At 39.1% G+C, this 23,139-nt stretch overlaps 1 protein-coding gene and 1 pseudogene across 2 annotated transcripts in view; both read right to left on the bottom strand.

Moving 5' to 3' along the window:
- The window catches only part of TAMM41 (TAM41 mitochondrial translocator assembly and maintenance homolog), a 50,812-nt gene that overhangs the window by 5,130 nt on the left and 22,543 nt on the right, over positions 1-23,139 (bottom strand). For both annotated transcript variants that reach the window (XM_054595115.1, XM_054595116.1), the window contains 3 exons: positions 18,913-19,058; positions 5,514-5,679; positions 4,058-4,120 (listed from right to left, as the gene is read on the bottom strand). In XM_054595115.1, coding sequence (XP_054451090.1) covers positions 4,058-4,120; positions 5,514-5,679; positions 18,913-19,058 — 375 coding nt within the window. The remainder of the gene's footprint in view (positions 1-4,057; positions 4,121-5,513; positions 5,680-18,912; positions 19,059-23,139) is intronic.
- LOC129088009 (ubiquitin-conjugating enzyme E2 L3-like) lies at positions 11,232-11,706 on the bottom strand (annotated as a pseudogene).

The following is a 23,139-nucleotide window of genomic DNA, read 5'->3' as shown; positions in this document are numbered from 1 at the left end:
CTTGACGAGAACTATGCTATTCTACCAAAGAGCACAGTCTAAGAGAAGTCAGCATTAGTTTTTAAATGATGAAAACTCAGCCTAAAGGGGAAAAAAATAGTATTTGGTTTTGGAAGCATTTCTGTATTCACTTCTCTGGGTGTATCTGATTGTCAGGGAACTTCAAGGGAGCTCAGAGTGTGAAAAGACCACATGAGAACACGCTGCCCTGTTATCCCACACAGTTTATGAGAAAGGGTAATCCTCTGAGCTGCTGATAGATGCCTGGCTTCCATCTTTTCTAGGTGAGATTTAGATCTAGACTCAGCCAAGTTTATAAAACACCTACTTGGTACTGGTTAACAGGCCGGACACTCTCAGAACACACTGTGAATTGAGTATTAGTAGCCCCACAATTTCAAGGCAGGGGGCTAATTAACATACCAAGGTTACAGTGCCGAGAAATGAACAACTTCAGGCCAATGGTTTGTGACCCCAATCTTAGCTCTTCAGTTAGTTACCTGTCTGAATTGAATATAAAAGGTATTTGCTTTTGGACCTTCCTTTTTACCCCTATGAGTAAGAGGTTGAAAAGAAGCAGAGTGATAACGGCTACAACGGAATAACATCTCAACCAAATACACTGGGTTTTCTCATTCTGCAGATGATTCATCAGCTGCCTGAAATACTGAACAGAGGCAGAACTCTGGGGATTCAGGGGAGACCGCCCTGGCAAATGCATGGCAGAGCAACAGCAACTACAACTGCAACAAGAAGACCTCTAAAGAACAAAGTGCAGGGGGATGGAGGTTCTGGGAGCTTGCTGTGAAATTAGAGGGAAAAGAAACAGACAGATTGGCCACTCAGTTCCTTTCATTGCTAGTTCACTCCAGCGGGAGACCTGGTTAAGGGACTAATGCTATTTGAATATGCCAGTGCAAGAGCCATGTTTTAAGAGAGGTCAGGAAACTTTTAGGTAATGATTAAAAAACAACAACAACAAACTAGGCACAGTACCAGATACTTTTATATATTTAAGGTATGATTTTTAATTATTCCCATGAAATTAAAGCTGAGAATAATTAGGTAACTTGCCTAAGTCAAAGTGGTTAAGTTGGAATTCGAACCCCACTCTCTGGGGCTCACAAACCCCTGCCCATGGCCTGTGCTGCCTTCATCAGGCCACCGCCTTCAGCAACCAGACAAGACAGAGCGTAAGGTAAGTAAACCTATAGAATCTGAAGGGATGTTCAATCACTTTCTACAGTTTCTGCAACCTCAGTGCAGGTTACAGACATTCTAATACTCTGGACTTCCTCAGTCCAATGACGTAGCTTTAGAAGGAAAAGGGAAACAGGCATTAAGCACTCAGGGGAACCCACTATGGGCATGCACCCCACCGCCACAAGGAAATCTGGGTTGTGTTCTGTGAGGTGTTAGTCACTGCCCTCTGCTGGTCACTGGAAAGAATGAGTGGAGAGAGGACCAAAGGTTCTTAGCTTGAAGTCAAGAGATGATGATGATTGATTTTTAAAAAGCTTTTATTAGAGAAAAATGTAAATTTATAAAAAAAATAGTATAATGTTCCCACGTATCTTCACCCAGCTTCAACACTGTATCAAGTCTTGACCAACCTTGTGTCATCTACTCTTTATCCACTTCCCTCCACCATGTTTTATTTTGAAGCAAATATCAGATGCCCTGTCATTTCATCTGTAAGTATTTTAGGATGTATTTCTACAAAAAAGGAATTTTTAAAAACTCCATTCTACTACTATTCTCACAACAACAACAAAATCATCAGTAAAGGTAGTAATTCCTTATATAAGCACATGAAGCTTAAAAAAAAAAAGGAAAGAAAAAGAAAATAAACAAAACTGCCCAAACCATTCAGCCTCACCCAAGGAGGTATATTATAGAAAGGGAATTTAAATCATGCAAAACACAGATTAATAGCCCAAACCACCCAAGCAAACAAAAGTACCTCATCTTCAGCCTTGCTGGGATAAACCAGCAGAAACACAGATTATATAATATCTTAATTAGAAATGCAAAGCTATCTACTCTTGAGTGGAGAAATATCTTCAGATTTGGCACATGTGCTACTAAATCTTTCTTGACTCTGGCTGAATCTTTCCAAAGATTCAGGAGGGACCACACAGTGTCCTAGGGGCCAAACACACAGCTGTGTATCCAGGCAGCTGGGGTGAAACGTTAAGAGGCGTGACCATGCCAGCCCCCTTGGCAATCTCAACCCAGGGATCAGAATCAGGTTGAAAGGTCACTCCCATCTCTGTGTTACCTCTGAATCATTTATGCCCTATTTATGCAGTATGACTGCAAATTTCTATTTACATGTCTGTCTCCCTTTCTAGACTATGAACTTCTTGAAGACAGGATAGGGTTCTGTGTTTACCTTGAATACTGCATGGCTAGCACGTGAGAGATTTTCAGTATATGGTTACATAAGAAATATGTAACTAGAAAAGTCCATGATTTGACAATACCAAGCACTGGAAAGAATGGAGAGAAACAAGAACTCTCATTTACTACTAGTGGCATTGATATAACTACTTGGGAGGGCAATTAGGCAATAGTAAAAGATATGTTCAAATGCTTAAGCCTATAAATCAAGAACAGAAGGTTTTAAGATTTTTTAAAAAGGATTATTCAGAGAACAAAAAAAAAAAAAAAGAAAGAAAGAAAGAAAGAAAGAAAATGAAAGAGCTCCTAGAAATGAAAAGTGTAATAGAAATTTAAAAAGTCAATAGAAGGATTGGAAGCTAAAGTTTAGAAAATCTCCCAGAAAGCAAGACGAAAGGATAAAGAGATCAAACACAGGAGAGAAAAGAAAAAAAAAACCAAAGGACTAGTTTAGGAGGTCCAATATTTGAATAAAAGGAGTTCCAGAAGGAAAAGAAAGAAAACAGATGGGAAGAAAATAAAAAAGAATAAATACAAATTTTCTTATATTCCAAGTACCTAAATTGAAAGAGCAATGGGTAACATAACAGATAAAAACAGACTGTGATCAAAGCACATCAGAGTCCTACAGGAAAATGAAGGCCTAACAAGCCTCCAGAAAGGACATACACAAAGGATTAATACTCAGAATATCTTTGGATTTTGACAGCAATCCTGGAAATAAGAAGATAGTTGGAGCAATGATGTCAAAGTTCTAAATGAAAATTTATCCCTTGCCTAAGTCTCAATTATGTGGGAGGGTAGACTAAAGATATGTTGAGACATACATGGTCTCCAAATTTGCCTCTTATGCACCCTTTCTCAGAAAATGACTACATGATGTGCTTCCCCAGAATAAGAGTATACATCATGAAGATGAAAGAATGAGAAACAGGAAAGAGGGTATCCCTCGCTTGAGACAGGTAAAGATAATCTCTGTGGGCAAAGAAAGTTCTACAGAGAAGGAAGAGTGTATTATGTGGCGCACCTGTGAATCTCATTAACATAGTCATATGGCATAAACTCTGAAGACTGACTTTACTAGAGCTACAATATAACTGTATTAGGAGGACTGAGGGATGCGAGGGGTGAGTGTGTGTGGTGAGGTGGGGTAGAGCAGTAGAATTTTAATCTACTGTAGTGAGGAGTCAACAAATAATGTCTAAAATTGAAAAGCAAAGAAGGAGAAATATAAAATTATTTAGTGAACTGGCAGCAAAAACAAAATAGTAAGAGAACTGAAAGTGGTTGTCTCTGGAGCAGCGGAGTGGGGGAGAAGGGCAAGTACTGCTCTTTCTGCAATGATATGGATGTGTAACTTTCATAAACAGAAAAACATGAGGGGAAACCTGCACACAAGGTGAGTTATTCAGAAAACTTAGAGGGGTATTAAACTTTCCAACAGTACCTCATATGTTTTAACTTTTTCAGATGACCAGATCACAGTGTTGTCTGTCTGTCTGTACATTATTGCAATATCCTAGTTTATGACCATCAAAAGTCAGCATTTCACAAGTATTTGCAGGATACAGACAAAGCTTTACATTTTAACCAGGGGCCCTGAGGCCACTCAATCCAGCAGTATCATTAAGTATGGATTTTCTAAAGTTCTTACCAGCAGTGAAAATGCCTTTGGTGCTCTGTCTCAGACTAGAAGGTCTCACGATCGCTGAAAGCCCTGTGAGGAAAAAAAAACCAACAAGGATGCCAAAAAACCCAGATGTTAGTCATCTCACACTTTTAAAACCTGGAACTAAATATTTTTTCAGTTATCCAATAAAACCAGCACATCTATCTCTGTCCTGGTGTCACAGAATGACAGTGAAAAGGGTACCAGGACCAAGGGCAGAGAGGCTGGAGTTGCCAGCGGTGACAGTGACCAGCTATGTGAGCACAGGCAAAGGACCGACCCCTCTGAGCCTGGGCCTCCTCGCTGTAAAACAGGGTGGGGCAGGTGACCTTCAAAGGTCATTTTATGCCTTTAAATATACTTAAGGCTGCTGGTTCTCAATTCCAAGATATAAAAGGACTAAAAAAAAAAACAACAACAAAGAAATGAAAATTAAAACAAAACAAATGTTTCTGCCCAGTACTAAAGCTTTAATTCTTAAAACACACAGAGGAGACTCCTCAGAGGATCAACAGTATGGTCCTTCATGCCCTATGAAAGGCAGCAGAGATCATACTGTGACCAGAATAGTGTTAAAATGAAAAAAAAAAAAATAACAACAAAGAATATGCCTCCACATTTATCTCCAAAGTGGGTATCTAGTGACCTCAACCTATGTTCCAACAACCTGGCAGGTCCCTGAGAGACTGTGCGTGGCACCCGCCTGTTGCAACTCATGTTCAATATTGTCATTGTGAATATCTAGCATACTGGCTTGCACCTTGAAGGGTTAAGCTCAGTAAAGTACGTAGTCAGTGAAATAGCAAAATGCACTCATCTGAGGGAGGGAGTCATTTTCTATTTCAAAATTATTTGTGTTCTGACTCATCTCATAAATTACCTTTAACACCTCAAAGGGAAGTGGGTCTCTGAAGATAAGGGTCAGATTTTTTGGTAAATATTAGGGAGGACCCCGGAATAATGTGTAGAACATAGGCCAGGCCAGATGAAACCTGCTGAACACTCTATGAGACACACTGAATGGGAGTCGGCTGATGAAGGCTGTGTTTTTAATGTTCTCTGATGGAAGCTGTGTTCTTGATATTATAAAAGCATTAAAAGTGTCACTAGTCTCCTTGCTCCTCAGACCACCATGAAGAACACTTGCCTTTGAAATAACTGCTAGAAGTTATGCTCTTGGGACCAAAAGAAACGTTGTTTTCCCCCTTTGACAGTGATTTAGGGCCCAGGAATTTGAAAACAGAAATACTTTTATACCACCCTACTTCAAATAAATGAAAATTTAAATTTGGAAACCCCCAGATTGTTAATGCTTTCTTCTTCCTAGAAGCAATCTATTTCTTGATCTCACCAAGTAAGAAAGAATAAAGGATACATCACATCACAAAATTTGCTTTTAACCAAGGCCAGCACTTGCTCAACGACAAATTCATAAACATACCTAGTCGCACCACATCTCCACAGTCAGGATCATGAGCAAGTTGTAATAAAGTTTCTTCCACATCTCTGTTTTTTCCAGGAGGGTCCATAATACAATTTATTTGTTGCTGTAAGGTTTTGGGCAATGTCATTAGCTGAGTGAATTGTCCTTCTGGGCTTTTGTCTATCTAAAGAAAGAAAAAAAAGATGATGTCTATGGAAAGTACTTTGAATTCTATAAATATTCAAAGATGCGTGGCTTCTCTTCAAAGTCACACAAACATATATGAACCCATATGCTGGACGAGACAGCATGCTAAGGAGACAGTCTCCTTTCTGAAACTAAATGTGTTAGTGTTCAGAATTCTAAGTTCCTTCAAAATAAGCCAAATCCTTATTTAAAATAGTCCATTTTTTACAGGAAAAAAGAGATGCCTCTTTCAAGGATTGATTTCTGATTCTCAGTTTTAAAATTTCTATTTGTTTTAAATCCAACAGTAAAAGGAAGTAAGGCTGCAGCTAACAGTTACTGTGGCCCAGCAAATCCAGGCTCTCAAATTATTTCTTCCATTTTAAACACAACTACACAGAGTAACATAGCCAGGATCACAGAGCCAATAAGAGACAGTAGTATCTAAATTTACGTCTCTTGCCTTTAGGGTCCTTTACATACCATGCTGTATTTCATAAACTATAGGACTAAAGAGATGATGAAACTAATCATATTCCTTTTAATCCCATGGCACATAGTAGGTACTCAAAAAAACATTAGTTGAATAAGGGAATTACTGCATCAATAAGCATTAGTTGTCATTATTTCTTAAACAGGAGTAAGTTATATCAGTGCTTTCTGTTCCCAACATACTCTAAAATACATCAAACTGAAAGATAAATACAGAAATAAAACATATAGAACTATACATCAAACTTGACTTAGGGAGAGATAAACAGCTGAAGGAGACAGCCATAAACAGATTACTGGAAGTCTTGAACTGACTGCCTAAGGTCAGACAGGGTTGACATCTGACATCATCAGAGGCAGACCCAGAAAGTAAAAACAGCAATCTCCAACCATAGAAGTTCATACCACAAAGTCAGGAAATCAAGACAGATCAATTTAAGAAGCAGAAGCAAAAGAGAAGAGTCTCATAAATAATGGGAACACAAAGAAATTCACCCCACTCAAAGGGAAAGGAGGAATCCCCACAAAGAGAACTAAATGAAATAGGGGCAAGTAAACTACCAGATACTGAGTTCAAAACAACGGTTATGAGGAAGCTCAATACGCTCAGTGAACTCAGAGGGAATTACCAAAAACTACAGGGAAACTATGAGGAACTTATGCAAACTATATCAGCATGAAAAAGGACATAGAAACTATCAATAAGAGACCAGAGGAAATGAAGAATACAATTTCTGAATTGAAGAACACAGTAGAAGGAATCAAAAGCAGTCTAGATGAAGCCGAGGATCAAATCAGCGAGTTGGAGGACAACGTAGAAAAAAGCTCCCAGAAAGAGCAAGAAAATGAAAAAAGACTCAAAAAGAATGAAGAGGCGTTTAGGGAAATGCAGGACAACCTGAAACGTAATAATATCCGTGTAATAGGGATATCAGAAGGAGAAGAGGACGAGGAAGGGATGAAGAACCTGTTGGAAAAAGTCATGATGGAAAACTTCCCTAATTGGAGGACAGAAAAAGTCACACCAGTCCAGGAAGCCCAGAGGGTCCCATTCCAGAGGAACCCAATGAGGCCCACTCCAAGACACATTATCATTAAAATGGCAAATATCAAAGACAAACAGAGAATCCTAAAGACAGCAAGGGAGAAAGAGGTAGTAACATATAAGGGAGCCCCGATACCGCTAGCAGCTGATTTCTCATCAGAAACACTGCAAGCCAGAAGGGAATGGCAAGAAATATTCCAAGTAATGAAAAACAACGGCCTGCAATGAAGACTGCTCTACCCAGCAAGGCTCTCAATCAAAATAGAAGGTGAAATAAGGAGTTTCCCAGACAAAAGAAGGCTAAAAGAATACACCTCCACCAAACCAGCACTACAAGATATGCTAAAGGGACTGCTTTAAGATGAAGAAAAAATTTCTATGAATACCTAGTTTGTTTCACAGTTGTCAATACTTGATAATACCAGTATTTTTAATACTCATTAATGTGATTGTGACAATGTCATTTAATTTTGTTCTTTTATTATTTGTTGAAACTAAACTTGTTTTAGTATATTTCTTGCCTATTTCTATTATTTAAAAAAAAAGCTTTAAATGACTTTTTGGTATTCTTTATCCATTTATTGATTAAAGGTCTGTAGAACTTTTTTCCTCAAAAAACAAAAACAAAAAATAGCCTATTATCCATGTTTTAGATGTGTTGCAAATACTTTTCTATTTTATTCCTTGTCCTTTAACTATTTTTATATGTATAGTACTATATAGGTAAATGTTTATTATAGTCATATTGTCAATATTTACTTTATAGCTTCTGGGTTTGAATATTTTACCTCAGGTCATGAACAATATTAGTTCTATTTTCTTCTAAAACTCCTTAGATTCTACGTATTGGTTTTTAACTCATTTGAATATTTCTTGTATAATGTGTGAAATAGGACTCTATATTTGTTTTTTATCAAGTAACAGTGGTCCATGCACCTTATTTATTGAATAAGCCTTATTTTACCCATTGATGTGAAATATCAACTTAATCATATAGTACATTGCTAGACAGATATATACATTTGTCTCTAGAATGCTCATTGTATTTCACTGATCTACTTGATTATTTCTGTGCTGGTGTCATGTTGGTTTAATTCCTGAGATTTTATAATGGTTTTAAATTTTTTAATATTTTATAATTAACTTTGACATTTAAAAAAATAGATAAAATTAATCTGCATTTAAGAAAGAAAGAAAAAGAGAGAGATGTAACTCCTACCTTTTGCGACAACATGGATGGAACTGGAGAATATTAAGCTAAGTGAAATAAGCCAGTTGATGAAAGATAAATACTGTATGATCTCATCTATAAGTGGACTCTATTCAGCAAAATAAACTAACGAACAAAATAAACCACAGGCACAGAAACATGGAGCAGACCGAAAGTGACCACAGGGGATGGGGAAAGAGGACAATGGTGGAAGGAATGGGAAGGGACTAGACAAAGAACATGTATGAATGACCCATGGACATGGACAACAGAGTGGGAATTGACTGTGGGAGTGGGGGATGGGAGTGGGATGGGTGAGGGGGGGAAAGGGGTAAAAATTGAGACAACTGTAATAGAATAAAAACAAACTTGACTTAGGAAACTTTTTAAATTTTTTTTTTATTTTTTTCAGTGTTGAAGAGAATTTTTATTAAGGGCAGCAGAACAGGATCACAGAATCTTGGAAAGCCTACTCTGCCACGGAGGACAGGGAGGAGGTGGAGGACCTGGCCTACTTAGGTTCAGTTCAGGCAGGAATAAATTCCTAAGTGAGCTCAGGTCAGTGGTGACAGCTCTCCCCTTCCCCAGAGGACCCAACTATTTGGCTGTGGAGCTGCCAGGGCACCAGTGTGCTCAAAGCCTACCCTGACAGCTTGGCGACCACTGGCACTGCTTCAGGTTGGATGAAGCAAGCCACCCAGGCCAGATGGAAGGACCAACTATGGCCTTGCTCTCCCAAGGCCAGGACCCTCCTGACTGGGGTAAACAGTGGGGTGTAATGCCAGGCCTGAGAGAACCCTGAGGGGCTGCCTGTTTGACAAAGGTACCTCCCATGTGAACAAAGAAATGAGAGATGACGGGTAGGCAGAACTACGTTGGTAGAAATATGAAGCAATGGGACAGCTTCCAAGAATGGCAATAATTTTGGATTCAGAGAAGCAATGATGGTGGCTTATCTGGATAGCTTCTGACAGAATTTGGCATTTTACTACAAATCTGTGTGTGAGTGAAATAAAGTCCATCATCACCTTTCTGCTAATGAAGAGACAGATGTGGAAAGCTGGCTCAGCTCTCCTGGGCATACAGGAGTCTCCAGAACCTGTCCCATGAGTAAAGCAGGTCTAAAGAAGCTGAATTCATTGACACCCTTCAGGGGCCACACACCTGTACAACTAATCAATGTTGTGCTTCCAAACCTACCCATCACTCCCATTTCTGCACAGGCAAAACCAAGCTGTCTTATAGGTCATAAGCCCTGGAAAGATCTAAATTTTTAGAACTAAAATTAAAACAAAGCAAAATTTCTTTAAGTCATTCCTCCACAGAATCTAGTACCCTGGAGAGCCAAGAAGGATGCCACCAGTGGCCAAAGTAGAGTTGGTGCCTTCCTCTGGGTGTCAGTGACATGTACTCTGGACTATTTCAGGGACAATCCCACTTGCTTTACAAAAGACAGTAACATTCAAATCCTGACAAGTTCATCTGAGGATAAACTCTAAGGTCAATTTTTATTTCTACAAAATAATGCAGTCAAAACAATATAAAAACATGTGTAAAGGATATTATTGAGTGAGCTTCAAGTGGAGCTTGGCTTTGCAAAGGCTGTGAGTCCAGAGGGAGAGGGAAGGCCGTCTTGTTCCTGGGCTGGGCTGGGCTGGGCTGGGGTGGCCCGGCCCACTGCTTTGAAAGAAGAGGCCAGCAGGGCTCCAGTGACCCCAGACTGGTGCTGGCTATTGCCGAGTCCTGCCAATTCCATCCCAGAGTGCTGAGGGGGTGCTGAGGTGGGGCTGCCGCACTGAGAAATTGGAGAGCAAGCTCTGTGGCACATTTGGATGAAGTTTGCTGACAGGTGACCATGGAATTTCAAATAGGTATTCTGGCTTTAGCGTTGTCTGCAATGACCAACACATCTTCTAAAATGGCTGCAGGGAGGAGCGCCAACCTTTGACCTCAGAAGCCTCTCTGATGAGAAATTCCTCACACAAGTGCAGTGTCTTCTGGCTGGCAGGCCCTCCCCTCAGGTGGCCACAGGCCTGATATTGCAGGGTTTTCCCTAGCATGCCGGGCCAGGCTAGAGTTCAGTCACACACACAGACACTGGGTTGCCATTTAATCAATTTATTATGGTAACATTGGCCATTTTAGAGATGTGTTGGTCATAGCAGACATAAGATTTTTACATAAGGGCTGGGCCTCCCTTTTCACAGCTTTTTTTGGGGGGAGGGGGGTTGTGGGGGTGATAGTTTGCTTGTTTTTAAATTTTTTAAAAAAGGATGTTATAAATTGGAACCAGTAGAATTTGAATAAACTCCCACACCAGGCAGTGTGCAACACAGAAGAGAAGCCACCAGACTGGGCAGAGCTGTCTCCTCCTTTGTGAAGGAGACAGGGCTGGGTCTGGGGAAGTGAATCAATGAAAAATAAACTGAATGCAAGAAAGTGGGAGTTGCAAGGGCAGGGGAAGAAAGGGAACCACGTTTTATGTTAAACCTTAAGGTCTAAATGTAAATTGAAGACTGTGGATAAATTTGGACCAAGAAAACAAACACCATTCTTTTGGAGTATATTGAAGCAGTGATTTTTAAAACAAAGAGAACAGAACTAGAACATCTTACATTTTTAATGCTTTCTTTACAGGTTACCTATATCACTTTTGATTAAGAAAACCGTAGAAAGTTAGGAACTGCCACAAGTGAACGCCAGGCGGTGGCACATGTCAACTTTCCAGAGACCTGCTTTGTAAGGTGTCTGAATGCACTGCTCTGGTCTCTGCTTACACTCATTGGAATTACTGCAGCAGATTTTAGTCCTCAGGTCGCTTTTCTCCATATTTCTTTGTAAACTCTTCAGCATTTTTACAGAATTTTTTATGGTCCTTAGAATATTCTTTAGCTAGGTCAGCCCGCAGGGGATGCTCGGACTGGGGGTCATTTACCCGTGCGATAGGGGACTGGATTACTTGGCTGGTTTTGGTTGATGGCTTCCAGTTTTCAGCACTAATTACTGGCAGACAGACCTGCCCCTTTTCATTGATGTTGGGATGATAGATCTTTGTTTTAAATGTGATCTTAAGTGGTTTGAATAGGTACTCTGCTGGAAAGTTGATTTCAATTCTGAAGGTCCCCTTATCATATAGAGGGTTGTCAGGAACAATAAGCCCTTGTAAGCCCCTGCCAAGCCAATATATTAGCCTCATCAACCTGGATGTTACAGAAGTTTTTCATTCCACATTTGCAGATTTCATCAAGCTCTTTCATCAGCCTCCTGCTGGCTATCATCTTGGATCTGGTCTGACTTTGAAATTTTTAAATCAAAACTTAGTCACAGAGCTGAGGCCACACCTAGCTTCCTTAATTCCCAGCCTAATATACTTTACTTCATGGAACTAAATTTTTACAAAATCATGTAAACACTGACTGTCTGCCAAGTTGAGAACCAGTAACACAGCCCCTCAACAGCTCATCACATTATTTTCCAAGTAAGAATCTCTCTTGTATTCTTTTAAACAAATGTTTAGGTTTTAACTTTAAGAGAACAATAAGAAAACAATTAAGGGGGCAAGGAAAAGTGGTGGGGGGAAGGCAGAGACAAATGTATTTGAAAAAATAAAGTAATTAAAAAAAAGAAAACAATTAGACAAATGAATGTACTAAATTTTACATTCAGGTTTTCCAGACATGACCAACTTTCTTAATTAGAATTCAGTCATTTTACCACTTTTTTCATTCAACAAATATTGAGTACATGCCAATGTCTTGATTTTCTAGTTTTATCTACAAAAATCTATGCAAAGAAGCAAATGCTATTATTTAGTGGCTCCAATCAAGATAAAGGTTTTTATTTAACCTAAATATTTCATATTTATCATTAAGATGGTTCTAAATTCACAGAATTCAACCTCTACTTAGCTTTGGAGAATGATAAAAAAGTGGGTACTTCTGTAAAATATGCTAGAAATGACATTTATGGACTCATATTTTGGAGCTGAGTATTACTAGTGAAAAGAACCAAATATTTCTGTAAAGTTTTACCTATAAAATTTCTAGGAATTTTAGAGAAGCCAAAATGATTTGACTACTATGAGGAATCAGAAAACAGTATTTGCTACTGCTTTCTCTTGCAGAAAAGAATGAACTGGAATTTTTGCTTGGAAACATGTTTAAAGACAAAATATTAGGTGACATGTTCAAATAAACTGTTAAATTCTAATTATCCTTACTATTTAATACTTCATGTTTTAATTACATGAAAATGAAAGCATTCAGTTAAATGGTGAGCCAAATTGCAATTTTAAATCAGATGTGGGAAAAGTCCACATATTGTATTTATACAAAGTATCTAGAACAGGTAAATCAGCAGAGGCAGAAAGTAGATTAGTGGATGCCTGGGGGGAAGGGAAGCTAGGGACTGCTAATGGGTATGAGATGAGATTTCTTTTCGGAGTGATGGGAATGTTCTAAAATTAGATTGTGGCAATGGCTGCACAACTCTGAATATGCTAAAAACCACGGAATGTTATGGTATGTGTATCTCAATAAGCTGATTTTTAAAAAGCAGATATGGTCATATGATAGTGGATGCTGTGTTGCATCACCCATATCCTGGCTGGCTTCAGGACCAAAGTACTTGTTTCAGTGGCAGCTGACACTTTCAGAGTCCCTCCCAGAACTGTTCTCCGCTAAAGTAAGCTGCCTGTATCCAATGACTGGAAAATGTAGAAGTACAAAGGCCTGGTGTCTCTGCCTGCTGTTGGGACAACTAAGAAGCCCCATCTGCCTCCACAGTGCCACCACAGGATCAGAAGAGGTCTTTGTTTCAAATCTGCCCAATCCTCATCTTACACAATTGGTACCAGGAATGGTCCTAGAATGCACACTCTAAGGTGGCATTCTGGAGCTGTTACAGTGTGGAAAGCAAAGCAGGAACCTTTGAAACTGCCATTCTCATTCCCTAGCTAAAAGAGTAATTAAAAAATAAAAGCATCCTGAGAGATATTACAGAGACAAGTGTCACCTGTAGACTTAAAAATGCAGGGGTGTGTTTAATTTAATGTGTCAAAGTTGGCTAGGCAATGGTGTCCAGTAGCTTGGTTAAATATTAGTCCGGATGTTACTAATTTAGTTACATCTAAAAATACCTTTATTAGATGGAATTAACATTTAAGTCAGTAGGCTGTGAGAAAGGCAAATTGCCCTCTATAACATGGGTAGGCATTACTAATCACTTGAAAGCCCTAAAAAAAAAAAAGATGAGTCTCCTGAGGAAGAAGGAATTCGGTTTTTAGATTGCCCACAAACTCAAGACTACCCCATATTCTTCCCTGGGTCTCCTGCTTGCCAACTTGCCCTGCAAATTTCAAACCTGTCAGCAACCCACAATCATGTGAGTTAATTCCTTAAAATAAATCTCTCTCTCTCTCTCTCTCTCTCTCTCTCTCTCTCTCTATCTCCTATTGGTTCCGTTTCTTTGGAGAACCCTGACTAATACAAGGGCTGATGATTCTATCATATGTCCATTAAGTCTGGCCCTCACAAAATCTAAATGGAGTTTGTAGACTGTAGTTGACTGTACAGATTGTAGTATATTACTATAGACTCAACCCAGGCAGAAGCCCCAATTATGTCTACTGTGCCAGATGTAATAAACCTGCCAGAGCAGATCAACAGAACTACTACAGGTACCTGGATGGGGCCTCAGACTGGCGAGTACATCCTTTCTACTACTTTTAGGAAAGAGGATCAGAAGCAGCTTACATTCATGTGGCACATCAGTATACCTTGTGATTTGCCTCAGAGCTATGTTAATTCTCCCATCATCTGTCATAAGATTTTCAAAGGAAACCAGACTATTTGCACATTCTTTATAGTCTCATGTTGGTCCACTACCTCAATGATATGCTGCTACTGTCACCTGGTGGGAAGAAGGGGCAGATACACTGGAGGCCTTGGTAAATACATGTACTCCAGACCATAGAAGATAAAACCTATGAAGTTTTAGGAACCTAACACATCAATGACGTTTTCATGGGACAAGTGATCTGGAGCATGTTGGGACTTCCTCTCCAAAGTAAAGATGAACTTACTGCATCTCACACCTCTCACCACTAAGAAAGAAGCATAATGCCTGGTAGGCCTCCTCAGGTTCTGCAGGCAGCACAGTCCCCACTTGGGAATAATGCTCAGACCCATTTACTAAGTGACATAAAAGGATGCCAGGTTTGGGAGGGGCCCAGAGCAAAAAAGAATTTTCCAACAGCCCAGGCAGCAGTGTAAGCAGCTCTGCCACTTGTGCCATACATCCCTGTAAACTCTATGGTACTAAAGGTAACCTCAGGGTAAAAAGAAGCCACGGGAAGCTATGGTGGGCTCCCAGGAGGAGAATCACAATGCAGACTGCTAGGGCTCTGGAGGAAGCCCAGGCCATCTGCAGTAAAGGACCATACACCATTTGAAATAAGTTCCTACATATTAGACCCTGGTAGAAATGGAGGTTCTAACCATGGGACATCAAATGACTATGCATCATTATTAGCCTGGATGTTTCAGATTCACCAAGTCCTAAGGTCAGGCAGACTCAACAGCAATCCACTGCAAGATGAAGTAGGCACATTATTAGTATTAGACATGAACAAAGCCAGAGGACACAAGTAAGCTGTATAAGCAGGAAACCTAGACCCCCTATGATATCCACTATGCACTACTGCATCATTGTCCACTGGTCTACTTTCCCACTGGTTCATGCATATGGCCACATGGAGGCTCTCTTGTGACTGGCTTTGGAAGAGGATAAAGAATGAGCTTGCTTTATGGATGATTTGGCTTAGTGTGCCAAGCCAAATGTATGGGAGCAAGATGTATGGGAGCTGGGAGCTTGCTGAGGCTGGCTGCTGCTTGTCTGAGAAAAGTTAGGAAGTTGTGAAGCATCAGCCAAGACCAGCCACTCATATAGAAAAACAACTGTTAAGAGCTTGGGTGAGCTCATAAGTTGGGTCCAGTGGATCCTCAGGGGATCTCCAGGGTGGGACAAACAGTGTTAGCCAAGTGATGGAGTCTCAGTTATTGCCCCTGCCTGCCTGCTCTGTGGCTCTGTCAGGGGTGGGTTCAGAAAAGGAAAATGGTCTCTGCTTGCCTTTCTGCCTGGGAGGAAGCTGTCCCCCAGCTCCCACCTTGATGACCGGCACTTCAGTTCCTCCCCATATGTCACTGGTGCCTTTCAAGCTGCCACTTGGGTGCTGGAGCTCAGAGGGAGTGAGTCTGAGTAAGTTTGTGTGCAGGTTCTTTAAGAACAGCTTGAGACTCCAGAAGTTTCTTCTGTTGACTCAATCCCCACCAGTTTTTGCAACCAGAAGTTATGGAGACTTATCTTTCTGGCCCTGGAACCCTGGGCTGGGGGGCCTGGTGTGGGTCTGGGAATCCTTACTCCCAAGATATCCTTCCCAAATTTTTATCCACCATATGTGGGTGTAGGAGCAGCGCATTCCACGTCTCCATCTCTCCTACTAGTCTGGATGGATGTGGTTTCTTTAATTCCCTAGTTGTCCGACTTCCATTCAACTCGATTTCTGACAATGGTGTTCTGAGAGATGGTGTTCTATAGTTGTAATTTTGATGTGGTTGTACATAGAGAGGAGCAGTATTTACCTTTGCCTCCATCTTGATTGGAAGTTTTAAAGGGAATCCAAAAGTGTGTTGTTTTTAAAAACAGGTCATAAAGGACATCCAAGCATTTGAGGAAAGCCAATACACTAACAGATGTGAGTGAATCAACAGAAAAAGGAACAAAGAAATAATAGACAATGTAGAGAGCAAGGAAAAACTTCTAAATTATAATAAAGATCGTTAAAGAAATAAAGATAATACAGTCATAAAACAGAATAGAATGTAATATAAAAAGAATATTCAGAGAAAAATGAAATATCAATAGAAGTATCAGATGATCAATTTGAGAAAATCTGGAAAGCAGAAAAAAAAGAACCCAAGGAAACAAGAGGAAAGGAAAAAAAGTGATCAAACTAGGAGGTCCAACCACCTACTAACAGGAATTTCAGAAAGGATAAAGTAAAAAAAGTGGATTGAAGAAATTATTGCAGAAATAATAAAAGAAAATTTCCTAAAATTGAAGGTCACGAATTTCAGACTGAAAAAGCTCATGAGGTACCAGAATAATAAATGAAAACCAGACATATACAAAGACAAAGGCAAATTATCATGAAATGTAAGGATACTTGGAAAAGAAAATGTAAGGGTACTTACATCATAAAATGTAAGGATACTGGCCCTAAACAATGTCAGAGAGATACAATAGTCACATCCAAAGAATAGAGAATCTGAATATCATTAGACTTTTTAATGCAACACTAGAAACTAGAAGAAATGAAAGTATGATTTAAAAATTCTGAGTAAAAATTATTTCCAACCTAAATTTAGTCCAAACTGTCGATCACTGCAGGGGTAGAATTTTCAGATGCATGAAAACTGAATATTGTACTCCAGGGTATTATTTTGCATACAGATATTGTTATTGCTTTCTAGAGTTACACTTTTAATGCATAAGTATAAATAAAAGAATTAAAAACATTTTAAAAAGGTATAGAATTAGTACTACCCATGTATAATGCACATCCTTATTTTTCCCTCAAAAATTTGCGCAAAAAAGTGTGCATTATACACTGCAAAATATGGTATGTGTGGAGCAAAAAGTAGAGAGGTGGGAGAGAAAGTATGTGCGTGCATGTGTGTGTTGATGAGAATGGCATAATAGTAAAATATCCTTATCGTTCATAGACCTCATCTTTTGTCATGACAAAAACAGAGTCTAAAATTTAGAAAGAGAAATGAGTCAAATCATTATGTAGAAATATGGAGGTAAACATCAAAAGAATCAGCTACTGAGAGAAAAGCAGTTGTCTCTAGGAAGTAGCACTGGGATGTAGGAAGGTATATAGCAGGGAACTCCAATATTTTGTTATAAACTCTGAGCTGCCATTTAGTTTTTAAACCATGTGCATGTGTTACTTTGAGAAAAGTGAAAATTAAAAGCAAAAAAACCTCAATCTGATGCCAACATGGCAAAGTCTGTTCTGTGGAGTGGTGGGTATTATAGACATTTCATGATACTCTATTCTTTCCTTTTGTTTAAAATAATTCTTATTTTTTAAAGTTCCCTTTCAGTTCTAAATATTCCATTAATTTTTTATCCAAGATAATATTAGTTGCCCCTGTTACTTGGAAGAAGAGTATAAAAAGGTAGAATACAGTGTTATTTATGCTAAAAATTTTTTTTAAACCTGAGGTTTTGGCTGTGGCCTGTGTGGCTCAGTTGGTTGGAGCATCATCATTCCACAACCGAAGGGTTGGGGGTTTGATTCCCGGTCAGGGCACACACCTAGGCTGCGAATTCGATCCCCAGTCCAGGTATATACAATCCCCAGCCTGGGCCCTTATGATTCCCTGTCCAGGAGTGTACAGGAGGCAACTAATCAATACTTCTCTCTTACCCTTCCTCTCTCTCTAAAAGCAATGGAAAAAGAAATGTCGCGGGAAAAGATAAAAAATAACAATAAAAATAAAAATTAAAATTAAAATAAAAAAACCTTGAGGTTTATATAGTTAAAATAAATATTAAACCGAAATTATTCTTCTAATAGGAAAATTCTTCAGTATTTATTTTCAAACACTTAATATTACCTTAAAAATACCTTGAAAGTTTTACTTAATGTATCAAAAGGAGACTCCCAAGACATAATAAATATAACAAATGGGGGAAAAAACAAGCTTCAGAATAGTATGTTTGAGTCCATTTATGTAAAACAAAACTAAAGAAAAAAAAGACCAAACCACTTTGTACATGTGTATAAGGCACAAAAACATACAAAAATTTCTGAAAGTTTAAATGACAAACTTTCAGGTTACCTCTGAAAAGGCAAATGGGACTGGGGACAAAAGAGGGTTATCCGAGAGTTTATTTTCACTTGTTTTTGACTGGTAATTAATATGCACAGTAAGAATTTCGAATGGCAACAGAGATACTTGGTGAAGACAAGCTCCACTCCCACATCAGCCCTTGGCTCCCTTCTCCAAAGATGGCCTCCTATTACCAGTCTCTTTTGTTACCTTTTTTAGCATTATTCCAAATATACAAAAGAACATGTTTATACACAAAACTTACTTTTAAAAATATGTTATTGGTCTATGATGGCAAAAAATATATCCCAGCCCGACAGACACAAGGAAAACTACAAAGAAAGCACTTATGGCTATAAATAATTTTTTTTTATTCCTCATCTGGGTCCTGAGGCCTGTGATTTGACCCCAATTTTTCATTTGTGGTTGCTTGTTTTAGATAATAAAACTGTTCCTTTAAAATAATGGAGTCTATATTAACAAAAAATGTTATCATACTAATTATACTGTTTGAATCCTTACTTTCCCCCTTAAAGTAGACCTTGCCTTAGAAACAGTAGAAGTTATTTACCACAGAGTTACCTCCAGTCTGCCTTGCTGGATTTTATACACCACTTGAGGATTTTCCTGTAGAATGCTGCCATAGAGCTCACGAAAGTGGGCTATGTTGGGCTTTACAATATTCAACACTTTTGTCTTATCCTCTCCAACCACCATCCGAAAGTCGCCTGGTTAAAACAAACAAAAAAAACAAATTTTTAGTTAATAATCCATACTCTGACCAATGGACTACAGCCCCACTTTGGTCCTGCACTAGTTCAAGATGGCAGCATCCCTCATTCAGAATATTTCCTTTTTCTCCTTAAAACCGTGAACACATTGCCCAAGGGATGCAGGCACTTGTTTGGGGTAAAGCAAAGCCTCTCAAATCATAAAGCCTTTTATGACAGTTAAAATATAGTTACCCAAGTACAAAAGGTAATCATCATTGACAAGTTAATTTGTTTTTGCTTTTCCAGTGCAGAAGCTTCTGTACTTACAACCTTTCATCCTGTGAACAGAACATTGCCTGTGACCCAGCATGGAAATCACCTTAGACATGTCCTTGTTACTGCTTACTCAGCTTGGACCTGTTTGCTGTGTTTGCCTGAAAACTTTTGAGGTGCTTTATGAATGTAAACACCTTATTATATTTGATGAAGGCAAGAGCAGCAAGTGTTGAAAGTCCTCGTATCTTGTTTACATTTAAGATGAAGTTGAAAGCAGATTTAATTTTTAAAATTTTAAGTGAAGAGAAATGAGAAACAGAACATTTGCCTGTAGAATGAATTAAGCTGCACAATAAATCACTCTGAAGGACAAAGAGCAACTTTTGAAACAAATTTAAAGTGCCCTGCCCTGCCTATGCCACTGATAATTATCAGCAAGATATGTGTGGGGCAGAAGGTGATAATATGGGAAAACTTGAGTAAATGTCTATTAGGATGATGTTAATTCAAGGCTGGATATATGTGAAGATCTCCCACCCAAGTGAATCTTGGTGAAAGTGATGTGGCTGAAACCTTTATTGGACAGGTAGAAAGTTGTCTAGGGGGGTAATTAGATAGCAAGTCAATCAGATACCCCAGCTGCTGAGGAACCCCCTGGGATGAGATGACAATTTAATTTATCATCCAAACTAGTTCACTTTTGAGGATGAAGGGAGCACTATGAATACTTACACAGGGACAAGTACAAACTGGGCAAACCAGGGCTAATGATTACCCTGATGGATGTCTTTTGTAGGGCGAGGGGATGGGGGAGCAAGGAGGGTCATCAAATCAATACGTGCCACAACAGATTTTCCTAGAGCAAGCCATTGGTTGTCTTAGAAAAAAATAAGAAGATATACAGTAGTATATACTTCTGTAAGGAATAAAATATGCCTGGTTTCTAAGACCAACTGATGCTACAATTTGGTGGAAAACAGCTGGGGACTGAAAGCTCAGGAAAGCATACAAATAGCCTCTGGAATCCAACCTTCATGACACGAGGCCCTGACTCTTCAGAGCAATGAACAGAAGTGAATTCTGTTCATAACAAGCTGCCCAAATATGGATGAACTTGTTTTTTCACTATTATTTTTAAAGAAAGAGAGAGTTAAATATTTAAAACCTGAGATGACTGCTGTGGTTATCATAAATTGCTAAAACCAGTATCTGGAGAGTGAGTGTAAAGAAACAAACCCAAACAGAGGTTAAGAGGTAAAGTTCATTGAGTATCTGGTAAGTGTCAGGCACTGTTCCAAGTGCTTTGCTGTATTACCTCATTTAACCCACATATCTATCCTGTCAGGTAGATACTAGTCTAACCTCACTTAGCATCAAGGCAACAAAAACACAGAACTGAAGTAAACTGCCTAGTACACCACATACATACAACTGTTCACTGAAACACTATTTATTGAAATACTGGAAGCAACCCAAATGTCTAACAACAGGGGAATGGATAAGCTATGATGGTACACCCATACCCAACCATGGAAGTGTACCACCATTAAAAATTGCACTAATCAGCCCTAAAAGGGTAGCTCAGGTGATTAGAGGATCGACCCAGTATGTCAAGGTTGTGAGTTCCTCCCTGGTCAGGGAACATAAAAGAATCAATCAATGAATGCAAAAATAAGTGGAACGACAAACTGATGTTTCTCTTTCTCAAATCAATTTTAAAAAGTTACAGTAATCATACAGAGCAAGAGGAAAAGGGTCATATAAAAAAACAGGATACATGCCCTGGCTGGGTGGCTCAATTGGTTGGGGCACCATTTTATACTGCAAAGGCTGCGTGTTCAATCCCCAGTTTGGGTGCACATATACAGTGGTGGCGGGGGGCAGCGGATTGATGTTTCTCTCTCACATCAATGTTTCTTACTCTCTCCTTTCTTATCTCTCTATAATCAATTAAAAACAAACGAACATATCCTCCGGTGAGGATAAAAGAAAAAAAAAGAAAGTACAAAAAAACAACTTGGTAAAAAGGCAGGAAAAACAAGACAAAGGAACTACATAAAAATGGTTATTTTTGCTCTAATAATATATACGTTTATTGTGGACTTTTGTGGGTGTGTGTGCTTTACATTTGCTATCTTGTATTAGTCTCATTATTCCCAATTTTACAGAGAATTACTGAGGAGAGATTGAGATGCAGGATCCAGCTGCCTTTCAGTGTCAGGGTAGTGACATTTGAGATGACTAGTTTTAGTCTGTAATTTTCCTCTACTGCCCTCACTTCTGTAATGTTGGCATATCACTTCTAGCATTTTAAAATAAATTCACAGGATGCTGAGATGTGATGACCTGGCAAATGTGAATGGAAAGGAAGTTGGATATCAATCATGTAAACCCTTATGCTTTTATTTAGAGTCTACAAATGGATTCTATTGATCTGTGAGGGGATGAAATGCCATCAAACTCTGAATCAAACATGGCTGGCTCTGAAGAGAAAGACCAGTGTGTATCACTGGTGGGCCCTGAATATTTGTGTCATTCCTTCTTTTTCTGTACATTCAACCAACAAAAAATTCTTATGTTTTAGATAGCAACTTTCTGAGAGTGGGACTGCATTATGCCAAAATGTAAACACAAACTAATCCAAATCCTCCCTATACTCTGGTTTCTCTTCAGATCGTACAAATCTTTCACCTTTTACCAAATCCTCCCAAAAGAACAAACTCATGACATGATTAAAGGACCTGGAAAATACTACGGACCCTCTGAGAATAAGAACTGGGGATTTCTCATCTCTGTCTTCCCAGCTCCTTGCATACTGCCTGGCACATGGAAGGCATGTCAATAAATACCTGCTGAATTGAATTTATCCAACTGCTGTGCAGCAGAACTAGCTCAGCCACAGGGAACAGCAAGCAAATGGGCTTGTTACCCACTTCTTCAGAACAAAATAAATAAAACTGTAGTCACAGCATGAACCAGCATCTGATCGTAAGAATCAATTTTTCTGTCAGAGATGTTTGCAACAAAACACAGAAACTGAGAAAAACTGACCGCTGACTTTTATTTTATGCCTCCACTGATGGGCTTAACTCTTGACTGCTCAAGCCAATTTAATAAAATAGGTAACCAAAAGGATAATTTCTCTTTGGCTCTGGAATGAGACAAACTCAGAGGCTTGTGAGCCATCTGTAGTTGGTGTAGTTGGCCTGCCCTGTGACTCTGGCATGTCATCAGTGGTCAGAGACCTTATTATGAATGTGGGGCTGTGAAGTACAGTGGAAAGGCCCTGGCTTTCGGGTCTGGAAATGTCCCATGGTGACTGGAGATTAACTTTTCTGAGTTAGTTCCCTTCTCTGTAGAATGGCCGTAACAATCATACTAACCTCACAAGGTTGCTTTTAGGTTTAAGTGAGTTAATGTATTTGAGAATGTTTTGTAAATAATAAAGCGGCTATTGTTATAATACACACACACACACACACAGACACATACATACACAATGGGCAAAGGATAGGGGGTAGAGGGAGCCAAGTCTTTGAAGACAATGACTGGCTAACTCTTTCCCCTCTTAAACTGCAGTACTGCTGTCATTTCAACTCAATGAGTATTTGGGTGGCTAGTAAGTATGAGGAGCTATGCTAGACATTGGAGATATAAAGATATATGATCTACCTAAGGCAGCAAGTGATATAAAATCAGATCTTCACAATGCAGGTTATGGAAGTGGGGTATATCTTAGGAGGTAGTATTTAAGAACCAGTAGCCCACACTGGAGGTTGACATGGCAAAATAATATTAATTTTTAACAGGTTTTTCTTGA

Source organism: Pteronotus mesoamericanus, unplaced genomic scaffold, assembly GCF_021234165.1.
Source record: "Pteronotus mesoamericanus isolate MK-2021 breed Mesoamerican mustached bat unplaced genomic scaffold, CSHL_Meso_final scaffold_54, whole genome shotgun sequence".
NCBI classification, from domain to species: domain Eukaryota; kingdom Metazoa; phylum Chordata; class Mammalia; order Chiroptera; family Mormoopidae; genus Pteronotus; species Pteronotus mesoamericanus.
The sequence above is the reverse complement of the archived record's forward strand: the minus strand, read 5'-3'. Positions and strand labels throughout refer to the sequence as shown.